The sequence below is a fragment of the Panthera uncia genome, chromosome A2 (genome assembly GCF_023721935.1).
Source record: "Panthera uncia isolate 11264 chromosome A2, Puncia_PCG_1.0, whole genome shotgun sequence".
In the NCBI taxonomy this organism is placed as follows: Eukaryota; Metazoa; Chordata; class Mammalia; order Carnivora; family Felidae; genus Panthera; species Panthera uncia.
In genome coordinates, this window is record NC_064816.1 from 90,843,129 (window position 1) to 90,865,205 (window position 22,077).

The 22,077-nt window shown below is 37.9% G+C and overlaps 1 protein-coding gene across 5 annotated transcripts in view; it reads left to right on the forward strand.

The window, feature by feature from the left end:
• CDK14 (cyclin dependent kinase 14) overlaps positions 1–22,077 on the forward strand; it is a 626,953-nt gene that overhangs the window by 532,040 nt on the left and 72,836 nt on the right. For all 5 annotated transcript variants that reach the window (XM_049641422.1, XM_049641423.1, XM_049641421.1 and 2 more), the window contains one exon: positions 58–201. In XM_049641422.1, coding sequence (XP_049497379.1) covers positions 58–173 — 116 coding nt within the window. In that variant the 3' untranslated portion in view covers positions 174–201. The remainder of the gene's footprint in view (positions 1–57; positions 202–22,077) is intronic.

Genomic DNA, 22,077 nt, shown 5'->3' on the forward strand with positions numbered 1-22,077 from the left:
TTTGTAAGCATATCTATAACATAATATATAAATGGCAACTTTTCATTCTGTCCACAGTGTCTTCTATTTTTACCGTCCCAAACGTAAGATTGCAGCCAGAAGCTGGAGAAAGCATGCGGGCCTTTGGGAAAAACAATAGTTATGGCAAAAGTCTATCAAATAGCAAGCACTGATGAGCACAACATTCTCAAGAGAGCACAGGTAAGATAACCTACTTTCCTGGAAAGTAATAATGAATAGATATTGAACAGATCTTTTACATGAAATATTTCAGATTGATTTTTTCCCCCTAAATGTCTTATGAATCTCTTATGTTCATCATGGCATTGATCACAGGTTCTACTAAGGAGAGTACAGTTAGTCATATATTTAGGTACCTACTAGATCCTGGACAAAATTGTATTTTATTTATGCAGTCATAAACAAACCATTTCAATTATAAGCAAATCATTTTAACTACTCACACATTCTTTGTGGAGGTTAGAAAAAGGTTAACCTTGAGCGATATTCTAAGTCACAGACTTGCTTTATTTGGCCCACACAATTTTTTAAATTAGTTGCTTTCATTTTAAAATGGAGAGATTTTACAGAGTCTGGATTCTTGGCATTTTTTTTAAATCAGCAACTCTGGCAATACTGCACTCACATTCCTGCCAGAATTTTATATGTATAACTGAATCATGGCTGCTTCCCTTGGAAAGGATGTGTGCTCCCTAGTTTAGCTTAGCTGCTGTGTGGGCCACTTAGCTCACTTTTGATTCCTACATGGCCCCTAGTACAGACCTTATCATGATGAAGCTTTTCTTTTTTCCTATTCGATTCTTTGACCTTTACTATTCTGCAGAGAAAAAGCATAATCCAAACAAGGCGATCTCTAGCATGCTGGCCTGTTACAGACACACATGCTTCACAGAAACAAGTATAAGACAGCAAATTCTGAAAAGGCTGTGTCTTTATTACCAGATGGAAATGTCTGGGTTTTTTTTTTTTTAATTTTATGCCTATATATATATATATCTTTCTGTTTAACATAACTGAAGTAAATAGAGAACACAGTTTTTTGTGGGGAGGGCTTTTTTTAATTTGCTATCCCATATTTGCTCCTTGCTCATGTGGATGTTCAATAATTAAATGTTATGGTGAATGGAAGGATCTAGATAGACAGCATTGCAAGAGTCTGTCTTCCTTCTGCCTCTTAACATGAAATATGTTAACAGGGTCAATTGCCAGCATGGCAAAGAGAACAAATTATACTGTCCGCGTTGTCTTCTGGGTGATTTGCCAATACCTTGAGCTATGTTGGGGACTCAGCTTTTGCACACATTCAATGTGGGGGCAAATTTTGACCTCTTGGGAGTAGGGTGGTGATTTATGAATGGTTGGGGGTGAAAGATCCCCAGATAAAACAAGGTGTATAAATGCCAGTCAGAAAATGTTACTAATAGACTTGCTACTACATACATAAGAGTAAGATTCTTCATTCTTCAGGTTATTTCCCCCCACTGGATAAAAAGTTACCTAGAAGCACAACTTCATTCCCTCAATGGTGTTTGTACTCCCATTCTGAATTTCAGTTGGTCACACAGAGTAAGCTGAGTTACTTCCTGGTTCTGAGACCGGTTTTAATTCATTAGGTTTGTAGCACATGCTTTTCAAAGCATTTAACCTGTATTACCATCATGAGGGCCCCTGGCTTTATAAATCCAGTAGCCAGTTCAGTAAAACAAAACAAAAGGTGAACTTTATTGGTGCTGCTTCCCATACAGCAAGTTTGAACTTCGGTCACAGAGCTGTGTGTCTTTTCTTCTCTGCTCTTTTAGGATCTCTCTGACCTGAGTCTAGTCAGTCAAAGCTGCTAGAAGGTCTTCCAGGTCAGCTTCTCCTGGCAAAAATAAATCAAGCTGACTGGACAGAAGCATTGCCCATAAGGGCAAAAGTTACTCAAAAGTTACTAATTGGAAAGAGGCTTTTAAAGAGGTGCTCAGAACTGCAATCATTAGTATTCGAAAGCCCTTACAAAAATGTATTTTCTTTGCAGTATATCTTTTTAAAATAGATTTAAGGTTATAGGAACTGCTTCTTCTAGAATTATTTGATAATGATACAAATATGTTCTCTATGAGTTTTCTCCATTTCACATCAACTTTCAAAGCTCAGATTTATTCTTTTTGTTGCTTTCTTCCAAATCCAAATACCTCGGCTTCATTCAACATTATATTGAAGAAACATCTATGTTTTCTTTTCTCTGAAAAGCTGCAGGGAGGGGCCCCTGGGTGGCTCAGTCGGTTATGCATCTGACTCGATTTTGGGTCAAGTCACGATCTCATGGTTCCTGAGTTTGAGCCCTGCTTGGGGCTCTACACTGACAGTGCAGAGCCTGCTTGGAATTCTCTCTCTCTGCCCCTCCCTCGCTCACATGCAAGCTCTCTCTCAAAATAAATAAACTTTAAAAAAAAGCTGCAGAGAAGCTGGATTCTAAGAGTTTTCTGTCAGTCAGCAGAAAAAGAAACCATTTTAATTTCTCACCTTTGTGGGTTTTTAATTTTACTACATGAGGCTGTCTTAGAGAGCAAATAATGCAGTATATTGGCCTGATACATCTGAGCAATGGAAGTTTTTCTGACCAATAGCTGAATATTAATGTCTATATTGTAGACATGACAGAATAAAAAGTCTACCATAAATAAGAGTATTCATACAGAAAAACATGTAATTCCCTAGATTTTGATTTTGTTGTTGATGAATTAATTAACTGTTTAGAGCAAGCTGTGGCATGTTAAATCTTCCTCAAATGTCCCGGTTCTTTGTAAACCCCAGAGAGATTGGGAAGACGAGGGGTGGGAAAGAAGTTGAGGGCCCAGTGAGGCTAAAACTGTAATCTAGCATTTCAGCCACCTCTCTTCAGGGGGTTGCACAGAGTCAGTGTGGAAAATGCATTGCATCACTTCTTTCAAATGTTTGAAGGACTGAGTAGAAGGGAATGTTTTAAGTCCTAATTTTCCTCCTCTACCTCAATGCCAAACTATCTCTAAACTTGCATACGAAGGCCATTTCAATTATTTAGTTAATAATACTGGATTTGCATAAAGTGGCCTTAGTGGAAAAGCTAATGAGAAGCATTTTTCTTTGCAGCAAAAAGTAATTTTGGTTTCAGAGTCTTGTAACCAAATGAAATGAAAAGAAAACTACACGCACCTAAGTTTAAAATGGGATAGGTGCCAGTGGATGATCAAAATACTGTGCTTCCTACATTTTGTTATCCTCTAAAGATATTTAGACTAATGATTTTATAGGTTGTCCCCACTCTTTTTATCAGTATTGAAGGGTAAAGACCATCCTAAAGTCTGAGAGACTGTGCATTGAAATTTCCCTCAATGAAAAGACCAGAAGCTATATTGAGTATCACATTCATTTGCATCACTTATATTTGCATATAGCAGTACCAGACACTCCCTGATGCTGAGCTTAATTTTCCATTCATTCTAAATTGAAACAGGAATGGGACGTCCCGGCTGGCTCATTTGGTGGAGGATGCAACTCTTGATCTCAGGGTTTTAAGTTCGGGCCCCACATTGGGTATAGAGATTACTGTAAAAAATAAAATCTTAAAAACTAAATCAAAATTACAAATTATTTGAGACAGGAAGTGCCTGGTCAGTCTGTCTACTCCTTTTGCTGAATACAGGGATAAGAATGGCCTCTAATCTTTCAGGCAGATTTTTTTTTTTTCTGAAATGCTATGTGCTCATTAAGGAACATCTCTTTTCACTGAATCAGTTGGTGTTCAGACCCTATTGAATCCATAATAAATATACAAATATCAGTCTAGTACATCAAAATATTATATTTGGTTCAAGTGCAAGAAGTTAGCCTCATACATATTTTGGTGACCTTCTTGCCTTATAGCATATTTTCTTTCCTAATCAACATAAAATATTATGTGACAATGAAAAAAATGTGTTGACTCAGTCATCAAGCAGTAATTTCCTAAAAGTAGGCTGCCAGGTAAACAGAGTAGAATGCATAAATTGCTTCAGAATTTTAATTAAATAAGATAAAGATTTTTAAAGAAAATAAACTCCAGACAGAATATAATGCATTTGTGCTTAAGACCCTCTGGCATCACTAACTGAACATTCAGTAGAGCAGGTGTTCTCACACCCTGAGGAGCTTTTTAAAATATAGGTTCCCAGAGTCCATGAATGGGCACTTTGAGGAATCCCAAAGGATGTTAATACAGGTAGCCCTTTAACCACATATTATGACATCTTAAGTAAATATTCAAGAATTATATATTTATGAAGTAGAATAATCAACTTATTTGGATCAGGACTATAAGGACAGACTAGAAAAATCCATCCCTTCCCTTCCTTTCCCTTCCTTATTCTTCTGAGGGAAGATGAACAAAGTAACCATTAAGCCATGTGTGGTTATTTACATTTAATTTTTAATTAATTAAAATTAAATTATAATTTTGTTTCCTCAATAGAAGAACCATGTTTCAGGTACTCATTAGCCACACATAACCAGTGGCCACTTTACTGGACAGGGCAGATAAAGAATCCTTCCAGCATCACAGCGCCCTGTATCAGACAGCTCTGGTGACAAGCATTTCCCCTACCTGACTTCCAAAAAAGGGGTCAGGAAAATTAAACTAAATTCAATCAGTAAAAATATGCTTCAGTTCTAGATTATAGCCATTTAAGGAAAGCTTGAAACGTCTGAGGAATGGATACCTTCAAGTGAGAAGACAGGCGGCAGGGTGAGAGGGCCAGAGACAGATGATTGGAGAGAGCCATGCCACGGGATCAGGAGAGACCACGAAAAAGTGGGTGTTGGGATCTTCCAGGGGAAGGAGACATGGTCAGGTTTCTTCAGTTAGCAGTGGTCTTTGTTGAGGTTGCTTCAGGAAGGTAGAAGAACAAGGCCACCAGTCTAAGCAGCTGCACAGACAGCCTCACAAAGACTGAGCGTCCATCAGAATCCAATAAGAGCTTCACTTCGCTGGCCGTCTTAACCACCACTCAGCTCTGGTAACTGCTCCTGTCCTCTGTGCTGTGACACGATGGCAGCTCACTTTCTCAACTAACATTTTCATCTTCTCTTCATCTCACGGCTCCTGCCGACTTGTTTCTGCTTATTCATGAATGCTGCTTCTGTTGTTTCCCTTTGTCTCTATTTCTGGGGCAGTCTATCACTGAGCTCTTTTACTCAGATTCAAACCTTCCTCACAAGCAGCTCTGATTGGCGTTAGCATCATCGTGAAAAGTATGCTTTGAGCAAGGCTGTTGTATCAGTCACTCCATAAGCTGTTGGCTGACTGTAGATTGCTGTAGGCCCAGCACTGAGCCCTGATCCAGTCTGCTGAGCTGTGAACTGGGCCAACCTCTTCCTAAGGAACCGCTCAGAGGATGGCTCTGGGTTTAGAAGTCTCGGAAACTTCTACAAAGCATGGACTATAGCCAGGAGGCACCCTCCCTGGACTGTATGCTACCAAGGAAAAAAACAAGGACAGAGGGACATTCTAATTTTGATGGTGTAACAACATCCTCATTGTGTGATATTTTTGTCGAAAGTTCTTTCTAAGCGATGTTGCATTTTCTCAACTACAGACCCAAAAGGAGATAATACTCATTAATACTTACAACAGTGTAAGAAATTCAAGTATTGGTTATAGCTTTCCTTCAGCAACAGGAAGTTTTCTGGGTCTTTTTCTGCAAGAACTTATTTTCTGCATGACTCTACAGATTTTTTTTTTCCTATCAAACAACTACAGTTTTATTATCTCTGTTATTTCATGCAGTTGACAATAGTTGTGGAAATAACAGGCAGAGGAGGAAACAAACATTCCTGTCCCTCACAGGTTTTATCTGAAAGAATCCTGGTTTTTGTCATTACCCCTACATTGCTGCAGATGAAAAACTACATCTTATCGGGAAATCAACAGTACTTCAAACCACAAATGCATAATGCATGTTATGAACACCAGATTGAGAAGAGGCTGAAATGTTTGGTGGTTTCCCCAAGCACCCCCGACCCCCTTTCCTTGGCTTCCCTCCATCCTGGAGAGTCTCTTATCTGCTCTAAACTCTGATGCAAAATAGGGGCCTATGGATGCTGTCCTTCTCTCCTCTCCCTTCCTTCTCTGCCTCTCCACCCCTCCCTTTCCTTGGGTCACCTCTGATCTATAGACTGCATTACCACTACCAACCCTATGAATGGATTAGCAAAGGACTTGAAGGCCTTTACTGTCTAATCTGCTTAATTATGTCCTGGGTTTGTCACAAAGCAGAATGAAAATAAAGTTAAATATATCATGCTTCATCCAAGGTGAATTTTTGAAAGTATTTTTTATATTGACATAATTTCGGACTTCTAGAAAAGGTACAAGAGCAGTACATAGAATTCCTGATACCCTTCACCTACTTTCCCCAAATATTTGCATTTTACTACATTCGCTTTATCATATTCATTTTCTCTCCCTCCATCCCTTCCTGTCTCTGTCTCTCAGACACACACATACAGACACACGTGTACATACACATTGTTTTTCTAAACCATTGTTTTTACTCACATGATGCTCCAGTACCTTTAACTATTTCAGTGTGCTTTTCTTAAAAAGCAGAATTCAGAGTGACATTTTTTTAATTAAAAATTAAAATTTGCCCTTGCTCTTCTTTTTTCTTTCTCTGAGAATTTTGAAAAGCAAAATGGGTAAAAGAGGAAGAAACTGGTGTGATGTTCCACAAATTGGTTCATCAGTCCATGCTCAAAAATTAGCTATATTTTTGTGATTCAATTATCCAGGTCAGATGAGCTTTCAAAATGTGGAGTGACGGTGGGGGAAGGCACTGCAACTTGCATCTTCTGTCTTTTGAAAACCCAAATTAATTTCTGAGGGACTATTTAGCCAGCAGCATAATGTGAATGAAGCTTTCTTATAAGTAATGGGCATGAGATGTGGTGTGGCTAGTAAGCAAGATATCTGTTAGAATGCTTGGCCAAACTATTACGAAGTTAGCAGTCGCATATAACAAGTAGTTATAATCAGTTCAGGTGCTCTATTTTTCGCTTTCATTTAATGTTGATTCTTATGAATTTGGGATACAGAGGGAATCATCTATGCCCTAAGTGCACTGTATTGTATTATTAATACCAGGATAGCAGCTGAGTCCCACTAGACATTCTTTGTGGTCTGCGGATGCTCTAAGAAGTGTCTGAGCATAAAAGGAGGCTGTTTGAGTTGAAGTGGGCTGATGGTCTAGGATGACATTTGAATGCATGGAGGACAATGTCTAAATGACAATGTCGAGAAGGGAAGGCAAAAAGAAGCTCGAAACTATTCCCATTGTCCCACAGATGCTCATCACTCCTCCTGAGATATTCCTCACATGGAAGCTTTGTCTGGGTAGAAACAGGGAGTGGGATCAGGGAGGGATAGACCCTGGGACAAAAGCCAGGGATTCAGGTCCTTAAACACATTAAAATTCCAGAGAGAGAGCAAATGTAATGAAAACTGCAACCCGAATGTATTTCAAGTCTAACAAAGTTAAACATTTTAGCTTAATTATTACAAGTATATTTAACAAAATGTTTGCAATACTCTGAGATGCTTCCATGAATAAAGCTTTTAAGAACATCAAATTGGTTGTGCAAATGAATAATTTACTGAGTCTCTTTTGGAATTTAGGAGAGATGTTTACCATGGCATGCACACGCACACACACACACACACACACACACACACACACTCACACTATACTCTCACACAGCCAAGTAGAATAATTTTTCAACAGTCCTAGAGTTGTTAGGATAACATCATAGATTATTCAAAGGATTATTTTTCTACCTAAGGACATAATATGCAAGTTCTAGTACAAAAACAATACCAAAGTTGCAGAAATTGACAGAAATTTACCTCTTAATAGATATCGCCATGTATGCCATGCGTGGAATCCATTACTGTACTATTAACTTCCATATTAGGTGAATTTTTTTCCTTTAAATTATCACCATTCTTTTAATGTAGTTTGCATTATGTATAGTGCCCTTGGATTTTTAATTGCTCTGGATTATCATTTTCAATGCAATTAGTAAAATGCCCTCAATTACATATAATAATTACTGTAAATGGGGCTATTGGCCTAATTACTATAAATGAGGAAAGATGTGTGATTATCACGTGCAATTAAATCATGTACAGTATTTATTTTACATTATTACATACAATGGTGTAATGATAACACATAATTATATTGTATCATTCGTTGGTCAACAAATCTACTTCATACTGAGATATCTAGAGTTGTGATCCACTGTCAAAGAGTCATGTACTGGCTCTTTCTTCCTAATGTAATTGGGTTATTCTGTGGGCTGGGAACCGACTGAATAAACTGATTGTGCACAGGCAAGAAAAATCTGGAAGGAAAAAATTATTTTATCTTTGTTAATTAAGAATGTCCAGATTGTCCTATGTTGTCAGTGTTAAATCCTCCCTGAGCACAAAGCCAGCCTCCACCATACCTGTTTGTTTTCATGTAAATATGTAAAAATCAACACCCCTAAATGGTGGCAACATCTAAAATATGCCTGGGAAAAAAAAGAAGTCCTTTCTTCATTGTGGCAAACATGATAATCATCCCTAGTTTACAAATAAATGCACACTTAACAAGCTTATAGCACATAATTAATTCTGCAAAGGATGCTGTTTGGCAGAGTGGGATTATGAGAATTGCATATTGATAGTGGCAGGAGAAATAAATCTATCTTCTCTACGTAAGGTTGGGTGTTCTTGTGTTCTCTAGAAACTGGCACATCTCAGAGGTGTTGCTCTCAAAATGATCTCAGGATGGAAAGAAATCAGTAATTACAGAGCCAGGCATTCAGTTGTGTCCTAATTTTCCCACCAGTTTTTCAGTGTTTCAGCTGCCTCAGAGACTTAAAGTATTCTCATTAGGTAGCTGCAGAGGCAGAGGCAACCGCTTGCCTACTCCCTCATTCTCCTCGTTCGCATTTCCTTTTTTTTTTTTTTTCTTCCCCATTCCTGCCTTGGGAGTGACTGTGAAGATCATTTGCTGGAATGATTGGCAGGTTAGAGGATTCGATCAGATGAGTTCCTCTTAGTGCAGGTCAAAAAGGCTAGTTAGCAGGAGCTGTCGAAAAATGCCAGCAGCATTCGAAATGGGAAATGTCATGACTTCGAGGCAGGGGGTGCCACCTGGAACAGAAAGCCCCCAGCTCATTAGCAAGTTACAGGATGTGGGCTTAACTGGAGGGAGCAGAGAAGGAAAGATAATACCCAATAGGGAAAATGATTGTGAAGTGGAATTGATTTCATGTATAATTTGTTTATCACTAGAGGGGACAAATGCTGTCCTCCTGACATGAGCAGAGAAGTATGGACTATGAATGAAGCAACTTAGCATAATCTCCAGGTTGAGGTTTGGATTTAAAGAATGCAAACTTCTTTATTCTTAACTGTGGAAATGATCAGGTCATGTTACATTAATTAAAGCTGACATACTCTCAAATGTTTTATCTGGGCAATTGTGGCAATTCGACAGAAACGGATAGAAATGGGCAACTTGAGAAAAGAAGAAGGATTTTTTTTTCCCTCGGCTGGTGTGGAAGACTAGCTCAGTTGCATACTGAATTATAACAGGGCTGGTGTTTATCTTCAGTGGTTTGCTAGGCTGCACAAATCAAACCAGGGCTCTCGATTCTCCTGCCATCTCATTTGTAGAAGAGAGCATTTGCCCTTTGGGACATGTAGATCTAATCCATATGAAAATATGTATATATATTTTAGAATAGGACTGTATCATATTTTGGCATAATGTTAAAGTTGTAATTTTTTTAAAGGGGCAGCTCTCCTATTTCATTACTGCCTACTTGTCAGTTCATCTAGAATTTGATATTCTGCCATAAAGCCAACAACTTACAGTAGTCGTAGTCACAGACAAAACTAAACCCAAAAAGGTGTCCTTACAGGAAAAATTAATCTGTAGTTTGTAAAAAGAGAATGTAGTAGCAAAACAGAAAAGAATAATGCCTAGCATGTATTCAAACTGAACTCCAAATTTAAAGGTTCCAGTATTTCTACAGTGTATTAAATGGACTTCAGTGTAAAGCGTCCCTCTACATAAATTCCATCAGAAAATGTATTTTCTTTTGATAAGAAACTTTTACGATATCATTTATCTTTTACTTGGAGATCTTCATCTTGTTATTTTAAGTCACAAATACCACAGCTGCAACTCTTTCTGGGTGTTTACTAAAGGATGTTTGCTTAGCATCCAGATTTTGGTTAAAATATATATTTTCAAAATGTCTCTGCCCTGAGTTTCTCTTTTCTCTTAAATACTGAGACCTTTTATGAGGCAGTTATGAAATAGCCAGTGCTTGTTTTTATCAAGCAGCCTCAGACTGCTGTCTTAAGTGACTAGGAATCTTAAAACCTCCTAGTCAAAACACTGGTGGAAAATTCATTCTGTTCTGTATTCAGCATAAAAAGCTTAGCATTAAGCTACTGAATATAGCTGTCAAGATATACTGCATTAGTTTTGTCAAATGTAAAAATTTAAACATCACTGTGAATCCACTCATCCCCTCATTTGGGAGTTTCATTGTGTGGTCCAGAAGCTGGCCTTTGGGGGAAAAAAAAATGAAATACTATTTGAAATGGTTCACCTAAAGTTAAGATTTTTTTATTCTGCCACAGTAACTCAATTTGTTAATAACTGACAGATGTGTTAGAAAAAATGAATAAATCAACTACTTTGAGAGAAAGCACTGTCAAAGAATTATTTTAAGAAGAGAATTGAGACTGGTCGTCTACAAGTGGATTTCCCAGTGTTCAGACTAGCTTTTCAACTCAGATGCCCTTCCCTCTCAAGATGGGCAAGCCAGAGATGTCAGGCCGTGCAGACCCAGGGGTGCATGGTGGTATTTCTGTGTGCCTGGTCTCATTTCCCACCCTCTTCTCCATTCTCTGCCCTCAACTTGGCCTTCCACAGTGGGCTCTGCTTTCACAGACTTTGTACAATCTCCACTGTTTTACATTCTTCTCAATGAATCTTCTCTCCATTAACTGAAATAGTATGATACTGACGTTCTTATCTTTGTCATCCCCTTTGTTGAATGTTTTCTTTTAGATTGAGTGATCTCATTGTTAAAAGTTTCACCTTCAGATGTGTGGGTTCCCCTCCTATAAGGTCCCTTAGTTCCGAAGAAAAGAAATGGCATCCTCATAACTGTCCTCTGTATCAGCAGTTCTCAACGTGTGGGCTGTAGACTCGGGGGAATCCCCAGGGGCTCCATGGGGGTCAAAATTATTTTCATAATAAAGCTAAGGTGTCCTTTGCCTTTTGCACCGTGTTGACATTTTCAGTAGTGGTGCAAAAGCAATGGTAAGTAAAACTCCTGGCTCCTCAGCATGAATCACGGTGTGAAATTTTGTTGTCGTTGTTGTTGTTACCACTACATAATTGTTTTCCAGAGGCAGATTTGCTTAATAATGTTCTTTATGAAGACCTAAAAATTATTAATTTTTGTAAACCTCTCCCTTTGAGTAAACGTCTTCTTAATATTCTGTGTGACTAACTGGGAAGTTTATATAAGCCATATTTGTATGTCTAATTACTGTGACTATCTCAAGGAAAAGCTCTGTTGCAGGTGTTTGAGTTACAAGGTTTCCTAGCTGTGTTTTTTTTTTCCTGGCAGACATCTTCTCAAAAATGAAAAAAAAGTGAGTCTGTCACCCAAAGAAAACCACTGGCAGCATTTGCTGTCAGTGATAAAATTAAAGCTTTCAATAGAAAATTAGAATTTGGGGAAACTATAGACAACTTTATATACTCCTGTGAGTTTGACAATTTCCCAAACACTTCTCAAGTGAGGTAGGTGGTGATTACACAAATGTGATGTTTTTATATTGCATTGGGAAGTAGGTCATTGTTTGAAAAATCTATATAACTCATTGCATCAGTATTTTCCAAATTACCAATGCATGATTTTAGAAAGTCATTACATGGAAAAAATATTCACTGGAAGTATGAAATAAACCAGCAGATTTTAAAATAACAGAATACAAAGAATTCATTGATACCATTTCAGATTTCCCAATGCAACTGACCCTTAAGAAATTACCACTTGTTGAGTTTTGTTGTAGTATAAAAGAGTATATATCTAAGATTATCTGAATGGGCTATTAAAATACTTTTTTTTCTTTTCCAACTGTGTATCTGTGAGAGCCCATGTTTTCTTCAGTTGCTTCAACCAAAACAACATATCATAGGACAGATTAAATGCAGAAGCAGTTATGAGAATCCAACTGTTTGATAATCAGCTAGACATTTTTTAAAAATCTGCATTATTGTAAAGTAGTGCCATCCCCTCACTTTTCTGTTCGGAAAGTGTAGTTATTTTTATTAAAAAAAATTTCATGTTAACATGTAATCTGTTTTTAATGAATTAATAAATTAATATTTTAAATTATCAATTTTAATATCAAATATGAAATATGGTAAATATCAAAGGCTATAATGCATATAAACAAAAGATTATGGGGGGTCCTCTATACTTTTTAAGAGTGTAAAATGTCCTTTAAGGCCAAAATATGTGAAAGTCAATACTCTATATCAGCAGTGCTATTCATTAACTCTAACATGCCAGTTATGTTGGTAATATTTTTCCCCTTTGAATAAATTACTATTTGGGGAAGTTTTCTTTCATTATAAAATTATCCCAGTCTAACCATCTAATTAAATATCACAGTTTTTCAATTTACAATGGGTACAAATTCTTATTCATGTGTTCACACAGACACCATCTGAAAATCATAGCAGAGTACCATTTACTATACCCTTGGCGATTAGTAAGCCAATTCTTGTGGTTTTTTAAATTTTTTTATCTTGTTTTATTTTTTATTTTTTAAAATTTATATCCAAATTAGTTAGCATATAGTGCAACAATGATTTCAGGAGTAGATTCCTTAATGCCCCTTACCCATTTAGCCAATCCCCCCTCCCACAATCCCTCCTGTAACCCTCAGTTTGTTCTCCATATTTATGAGTCTCTTCTGTTTTGTCCCCCTCCCTGTTTTTATATTATTTTTGTTTCCCTTCCCTTATGTTCATCTGTTTTGTCTCTTAAAGTCCTCATATGAGTGAAGTCATAGGATTTTTGTCTTTCTCTGACTAATTTCACGTAGCATAATACCATCCAGTTCCATCCACATAGTTGCAAATGGCAAGATTTCATTCTTTTTGATTGCCGAGTAACACTCCATTGTATATATATACCACATCTTCTTTATCCATTCATCGATCGATGGACATTTGGGCTCTATCCATACTTTGGCTGTTCTTGATAGTGCTGCTATAAACATGGGGGTTCATGTGTCCCTTCAAAACAGCATGCCTATATCCCTTGAATAAATACCTAGTAGTGAAATTGCTGGGTCCTAAAGTAGTTCTATTTTTAATTTTTTGAAGAAACTCCATACTGTTTTCCAGAGTGGCTGCACCAGCTTGCATTCCCACCAACAATGCAAAAGAGGTCCTCTTTCTCCGCATCCTCGCCAACATCTGTTGTTGTCTGAATTGTTAATGTTAGCCGTTCTGACAGGTGTAAGGTGGTATCTCATTGTGGTTTTGATTTCTATTTCCCTGATGATGAGTGATGTTGAGCATTTTTTCATGTGTTGGTTAGTCATCTGGATATCTTCTTTGCAGAAGTGTCTATTTATGTCTTTGGCCCATTTCTTCACTGGATTATTTGTTTTTTGGGTATTGAGTTTGATAAGTTCTTTATAGATTTTTGATACTAACCCTTTATCTGATATGTCATTTGCAAATATCTTCTCCCATTCTGTCGGTTGCCTTTTGGTTTTGCTGATTGTTTCCTTTGCTGTGCAAAAGCTTTTTATATTTGATGAGGTCCCAGTAGTTCATTTTTGCTTTTGTTTCTCTTGCCTCCAGAGACGTGTTGAGTAAGAAGTTGCTGCGGCCAAGATCAGAGAGGTTTTTGCCTGCTTTCTCCTCAAGGATTTTGATGGCTTCCTGTCTTACATTTAGGTCTTTCATCCATTTTGAGTTTATTTTTGTGTCTGGTGTAAGAAAGTGGTCCAGGTTCATTCTTCTGCATGTCGCTGTCCAGTTTTCCCAGCACGACTTGCTGAAGAGACTGTCTTTATTCCATTGGATATTCTTTGCTGCTTTGTCAAAGATTAGTTGGCCATATGTTTGTGGGTCCATTTCCGGGTTCTCTATTCTGTTTGATTGATCTGAGTGTCTGTTCTTGGGCCAGTACCATACTGTCTTGATGATTACAGTATTGTAGTATAGCTTGAAGTCTGGGATTGTTGATGCCTCCTGCTTTGGTTTTCTTTTTCAAGATTGCTTTGGCTATTCAGGGTCTTTTCTGGTTCCATACAAATTTTAGGATTGTTTGTTCTAGCTCTGTGAAGAATGCTGGTGTTATTTTATTAGGGATTGCATTAAATATGTAGATTGCTTTGGGTAGTATCCACATTTTAACAACATTTGTTCTTCCTATCCAGGAGCATGGAATCTTATTCCATTTTTTTATGTCTTCTTCAATTTCTTTCATAAGCTTTCTATAGTTTTCAGTGTATAGATTTTTCACCTCTTTGGTTAGATTTATTCCTAGGTATCTTATGGATTTTTGTGCAACTATAAATAGGATCTATTCCTTGATTTCTCTTTCTGTCGTTTCATTATTGGTGTATAGGAATGCAACTGATTTCTATGCATTGATTTTATATCCTGCAACTTTGCTGAATTCATGAATCAATTCTAGCACTTATTTGGTGGAATCTTTTGGGTTTTCCATATAGAGTATCATGTCATCTGCGAAGAGTGAAAGTTTGACCTCCTCCTGGCTGATTTGGATGCCTTTTATTTCTTTGTGTTGTCTCATTGCAGAGGCTAAGACTTCTAATACTATGTTGAATTACAGTGGCGAGAGTGGACATCCCTGTCTTGTTCCTGACCTTAGGGGGCAAGCTCTCAGTTTTTCACCGTTGAGGATATTAGCATTGGGTCATTCATACATGGTTTTCATGATCTCAAGGTATGCTCCTTCTATCCCTACTTTCTTCAGGGTTTTTATCAAGAAAGGATGCTGTATTTTGTCAAATGCTTTCTTTGCATCTATTGAGAGGATCATATGGTTCTTGTCCTTTCTTTTATTGATGTGATGAATCACATTAATTGTTTTGCAGATATTGAATCAGCCCCCGCATCCCAGGTATAAATCCCACTTGGTCATGGTGAATAATTTTTTTAACCGTATTGTTGGATCCAGTTGGCTAATATCTTGTTGAGGATTTTTGCATCCATGTTCATCAGAGAAATTGGTCTATAGTTCTTTTCAGTGGGGTCTCTGTCTGGTTTTGGAATCAAGGTAATGCTGGCCTCACAGAAAGAGTTTGGAAGTTTTCCTTCCATTTCTATTTTTGGAACACCTTCAAGAGAATAGGTGTTAACTCTTCCTTAAATGTTTGCTAGAATTCCCCTGGAAAGCCATCTGGCCCTGGACTCTTGTTTTTTGGCAGATTTTTGATTACTAATTCGATTTCTTTACTGGTTATGGGTCTGTTCAAATTTTCTGTTTCTTCCTGTTTCAGTTTTTGTAGTGTATATGTTTCTAGGAATTTGTCCATGTCTTCCAGATTGCCCATTTCATTGGCATATAGTTGCTCATAATATTCTCTTATTATTTATTTATTTCTGCTGTGTTAATTGTGATCTCTCCTCTTCCATTCTTGATTTTATTTATTTGGGTCCTTTCCTTTTTCTTTTTGATCAAACTGGCTACTGGTTTATCAATTTTGTTAATTCTTTCAAAGAACCAGCCTCTGGTTTCATTGATCTGTTCTACTGGTTTTTTTGGTTTTGGTAGCATTAATTTCTGCTCTAATCTTTATTTCCTGTCTTCTGCTGGTTTGGGGTTTTATTTTCTGTTCCTTTTCCAGCTCCTTAAGGCGTAAGGTTAGGTTGTGTATCTGAGCTCTTTCTTCCTTCTTTAGGAAGGCCTGGATTGCTATATACTCTCCTCTTATGACCACCTTTGCTGTGTCCCAGAGGTTTTGGGTTGTGGCGTTATCATTTTCATTGACTTCCATATACTTTTTAATTTCCTCTTTAACTTGTTGGTTAGCCCATTCATTCTTTAGTAGGATGTTCTTCAGCCTCCAAGTATTTGTTACCTTTCCAAATTTTTTCTTGTGGTTGATTTTGACTTTCATAGCATTGTGGTCTGAAAATATGCATCGTATGATCTCGATCTTTTTGTACTTACTTAGGGCTGATTTGTGTCCCAGTATATATGGTCTATTCCGGAGAATGTTCCATGTGCACTGGAGAAGAATGTATATTGTGCTGCTTTAGGGTGAAATGTTCTGAATATATCTGTTAAGTCCATCTGGTCCAGTGTGTCATTCAAAGCCATGGTTTCCTTGTTGATTTTTTTATTAGATGATCTGTCCATTGCTGTGGGTGGCGTGTTGAAGTCTCTCCTACTATTATGGTATTACTATCGATGAATGTCTTTATGTTTGTGATTAATTGATTCATATATCTAGGTGCTTTCACATTTGGCACATAAATGTTTACAATTGTTAGGTCTTCTAGGCAGATAGACCCCTTGATTATGATATAATGCCCTTCCACATCTCTTGATACAGTCTTTATTTTAAAGTCTAGATTGTCTGATATAAGTATGGCTATTCCGGCTTTCTTTTGTTGACCATTAGCATTATAGATGGTTCTCCATCCCCTTATTTTCAATCTGAAGGTATTTTTAGGTCTAAAGTGGGTCTCTTGCAAACAGCATATAGATGGGTCTTGTTTTCTTATCCATTCTGTTACCCTATGTCTTTTGATTAGAGCATCGAGTCCAATGACGTTTAGAGTAAGTACTGAAAGATATGAATTTATTGCCAGTATGGTGCTTGTAGAGTTGGAGTGTCTGGTGGTGTTCTCTGGTCTTTTCTAATCTTTGTTGCTTTTGGTATTTACATATACATATACATATACATATACATATACATATACCTATGTATATGTATATTTTTTCCCCATCTTTTCTCCCCTCAGAGATTCCCCCTTAAAATTTCTTGCAGGGCTGGTTTAGTGGTCACAAACTCCTTTAATTTTTGTTTGTCTGGGAAACTTTTTATCTCTCTTTCTATTTTGAATGACAGCCTTGCTGGGTAAAGAATTCTTGGCTGCATATTTTTCTGATTCACCACATTGAATATATCCTGCCACTCCTTTCTGGCCTGCCAAGTTTCTGTGGATAGGTCTGCTGCAAACCTGATCTGTCTTCCCTTGTAGGTTAGGGACTTTTTTCCCGTTGCTGCTCTCATGATTCTTTCCTTGCCTGAGTATTTTGTGAATTTGACTATGATATGCCTTGCTGATGGTCAGTTTTTGTTGAATCTAATGGGGGTCCTCTGTGCTGCCTGGATTTTGATGTTTGTGTTTTTCCCCAGGTTAGGAAAGTTTTCCGCTCTGATTGGTTCACATAACCCTTCTTCCCCTATTTCTCTCTCTTCCTCTTCTGGGGCCCCTATGATTCTGATGCTGTTCCTTTTTAATGAGTCACCGATCTCTCTAATTCTTAAATCGTGCTCTTTTACCTTAATCTCTCTCTTTTTTTCTGCTTCATTATTCTCTATAAGTTTGTCCTCTGTATCACTGATTTCTGTTCTGCCTCATCCATCCTTGCCACTGTGGCATCTGTCCGTGATTGCAGCTCAGTTATAGCATTTTTAACTTCATTCTGACTAGCTTTTACTTGTTTTATCTCTGCAGAAAGGGATTATAATCTACTTTTGACTCTAGCTAGTATTCTAATTATCGTGATTCTAAATTATGGTTCAGACATCTTGCTTGTATCTGTGTTAGTTAAATCCCTGGCTGTCGTTTATTCGTGCTCTTTCTTTTGGGATGAATTCCTTCGTTTTGTCATTTTGAAGGGAGAAAAGGAATTAATGAGGTAGAAAAATTAAAATTAAAAAAATTAAAATAAAAAAAATGTTAAAATTAAAAAATTAATCACACATACACACACACACACAAAATCTAATATGATGCTAGATCCTAGGTGTGTTTTGGTCTGGGTGTTGAAAGTGGTTTGACAGATTAGAGAAAAAAAGGGGGGGAAGGAAATCGTTTGAGAATTTGAAAAAATGAATACACTGAAGTAGACTAAAATGAGATGATGGGAGTAAAATAGAATTTGAAAAAATTACACAAAAGTAAAAAATATAGTAGAAAAAAATTAAAGAAAAATATTTTTCATAAAAATTAAAAATAAAAATGAATTTTTTCTCTTTCTGTATTCAAGAAAAAGAAAAGAAATGAAAAACAAAAAAGAGAAAAGAAAAAAGTCATTTGAAAATTTTAAAAAGTGAATACACTGTAGTAGACTAAAATGATGGAAGTGAAATAGAATTTGAAAAATTTACATAAAAGCAAAAAATATAGTAAAAAATTTTTAATAAATATTGAATAAAAATGAAGTTTTTCTCTTTCTGCATTCAAGAAAAAGAAAAGAAACGAAAAGGAGAAAAGAAGAAAAAAAGGAAATCATTTGAAATTTTGAAAAAGTGAATACACTGAAGTAGAGTAAAATAAAATGATGGAAGTAAAATAGAATATGAAAAAATTTACACAAAAAAATAGTAAAAATTTAAAGGAAAATATTTTCAATAAAAATTGAAAATAAAAATGAATTTTTTCTCTTTCTGTATTCAAGAAAAAGAAATGAAAAAGAAAAAAAGATGAATAGATGGACCTTCTAACAGATTGAAATAGGACTGAAATTACTTTGTTTTCCCGTAGAAGTCAGACTATGAAGTGCTTTATAGTCTATAAACTAAGTAGGCTGTGAGACTTGTGTTCTTGAAGAGCAAGGTTGGCCCGGTTGGGCGGGGCTCAGCGTAACGGCTCCATTCTCCACTAGATGGCGCTGCTAGCCTACTGGGGTGGAGTGTTGTGGAGTTCGTAGGTGCGTATGTGCATGCGTGGGAGCGGTGAAAATGGCGTCACCCAGCTACCCTGTCTCTAGTATCAGAACTCTGTCCTCCCCGATCAGCAGTCATGCACCCATCCTCTGTCTTCAGCTTTCGTCCACTCTCCGCTTCTTCACTGTCTGTGACCAAGCCCCAGGCAGTACCTCTCTTCCAAGTTTTGTCTCAGATGTGGCTGTTTTCCCTGGCCCCTTACTTCTGAAGGACTGAGCCTTGACCTGTTCCACCCCTCTGTGGGAGGGTCTCACAGAGCAATGGCCAAATGCCAGCTGCACCCAGGAGCACTTGCGGGACCCTGCTGTGCCGGTGCCCTGAGACTGCAGCCAGGTACCAGCCCACCACAGAAAAAGATTGCGAGATAGTGTAGCAGCAGCACCTCAGGGGTTATGGAAAATTACAACACACATCTGGCACCAGGCTTCACCCTTAATGACCTTGTTCCAGCACCAGCGCCCCCGTTTTCTGGGGTCTGTTGGGACCAGGTGGCTTCAACAGTCTCCACCAAATGTCCTTCCACCAGTGGAACTGCTTTTCCCCATGTGGCCCAAGAACTTCCCGGACCCCACTCTGTTCCTGGGGATTCGCCCTTCCCACCAGAGCACCATCAGGTATCGAGCTGCGGAGTTGGAGACTTTGTGCTCCCCTTGTTTGCAGTCTTAATGGAATTTAAACCCTCTCCTTTCTCCTTTCTCCATTTTTAGTTTAGTCTCTGTGGCTGTTTCCAATTTTCCACTTTCTCTCCAGCTGCTTTTGGGGAGGGGTGTTTTTCCCGTATTCTCCTCCCTCCCCCCTCCCCCCCGCAGTCTCTGTCCTCTCTCCACCTGCAAAAGCAGCTACCTGCCCGCTGCCGGCTTATCTCTCCCAACATTCACCTCTCCGCGCCACGTACCTGCTGATTTCTGTGGTTCAGGTGGTGCAGATTGTTGTGTTAATCCTCCAATTAGTTTTCTATGTGTGTAGGATGGTTTAGTGTTGGTCTGGCTGTATTTCATGGATGTGAGACACACAAAAAACTTCCATGCTGTTCGGCCATCTTAGCTCCTCCATCAATTTTTTTTTTAATGTATTTATTTTGAGAGAGAGAGCACAAATAGGAGAGAGGGAGAGAGAGAGCATCCCAAGTAGACTCCCACATTGTCAGCTCAGAGTGCAGTGTAGGGCTCAAACCCATGAACCACAAGATCATGACCTGAGCTGAAACCAGGAGTTGACAACAAAAGGAAGTCAAAGTCATCAAAACTGGCAAAGATGAAGTCAAGCTTTCACTTTTTGCAGATGACGTGATATTATACATGGAAAACCTGATAAACTCCACCAAAAGTCTGCTAGAACTGATACATGAATTCAGCAAAGTCACAGGATACAAAATTAATGTACAGAAATCATTTGCATTCTTATACACTAATAATGAAGCAACAGAAAGACAAATAAAGAAACTGATCCCATTCACAATTGCACCAAGAAGCATAAAATACCTAGGAATAAATCTAACCAAAGATGTAAAAGATCTGTATGCTGAAAACTATAGAAAACTTATGAAGGAAATTAAAGAAGATACAAAGAAATGGAAAAACATTCCGTGCTCATGGATTGGAAGAATAAATATTGTTAAAATGTCAATACTACCAAAAGCAATCTACACATTCAATGCAATCCCAATCAAAATTGCACCAGCATTCTTCTCGAAGCTACAACAAACAATCCTAAAATTTGTATGGAACCACAAAAGACCCCAAATAGCCAAAGTAATTTTGAAGAAGACCAAAGAGGGAGGCATCACAATCCCAGACTTTAGCCTCTACTACAAAGCTGTAATCATCAAGACAGCATGGTATTGGCACAAAAACAGACACATAGACCAATGGAATAGAATAGAGACTCCAGAATTGGACCCACAAATGTATGGCCAACTAATCTTTGACAAAGAAGGAAAGAATCCAATGGAAAAAAGACAGTCTCTTTAACAAATGGTGCTGGGAGAGCTGGACAGCAACATGCAGAAGAATGAAACTAGACCACTTTCTTACACCATTCACAAAGGTAAATTCAAAATGGATGAAGGACCTGAATGTGAGACAGGAAACCATCAAAACCCTAGAGGAGAAAGCAGGAAAAAGCCTCTGTGACCTCAGCCGCAGCAATTTCTTACTTAACACATCTCCAAAGGCAAGGGAATTAAAAGCAAAAATGAACTGTTGGAACCTCATCAAGATAAAAAGCTTCTCCACAGCAAAAGAAACAATCAACAAAACTAAAAGGCAACCGATGGAATGGGAAGATATATTTGCAAATGACATACCAGAAAAAGGGCTAGTATCCAAAATCGATAAAGAACTCACCGAACTCCACACCCACAAAAAAGCAAATAATCCATTGAAGAAATGAGCAGAAGACATGAATAGACACTTGTCTAAAGAAGACATCCGGATGGCCAACAGGCACATGAAAAGATGCTCAACGTCGCTCCTCATCAGGAAAATACAAATCAAAACCCCACTGATACCACCTCACGCCAGTCAGAGTGGCTAAAATGAACAAATCAGGAGACTATAGATGCTGGAGAGGATGTGGAGAAACGGGAACCTTCTTGCACTGTTGGTGGGAATGCAAACTGGTGCAGCCACTCTGGAAAACAGTGTGGAGGTTCCTCAAAAAATTAAAACTAGATCTACCCTATGACCCAGCAATAGCACTGCTAGGAATTTACGTAAGAGATACAGGAGTGGTGATGCATAGGGGCACTTGTACCCCAATGTTTATAGCAGCACTTTCAACAATAGCCAAATTATGGAAAGAGCCTAAATGTCCATCAACTGATGAACAGATAAAGAAACTGGTTTATATACACAATGGAATACTACTTGGCAATGAGAAAGAATGAAATCTGGCCATTTGTAGCAACATAGATGGAACTGGAGAGTGTTATGCTAAGTGAAATAAGTCGTACAGAGAAAGGTACCATATGTTTTCACTCTTATGTGGATCCTGAGAAACTTAACAGAAGACCATGTGAGAGG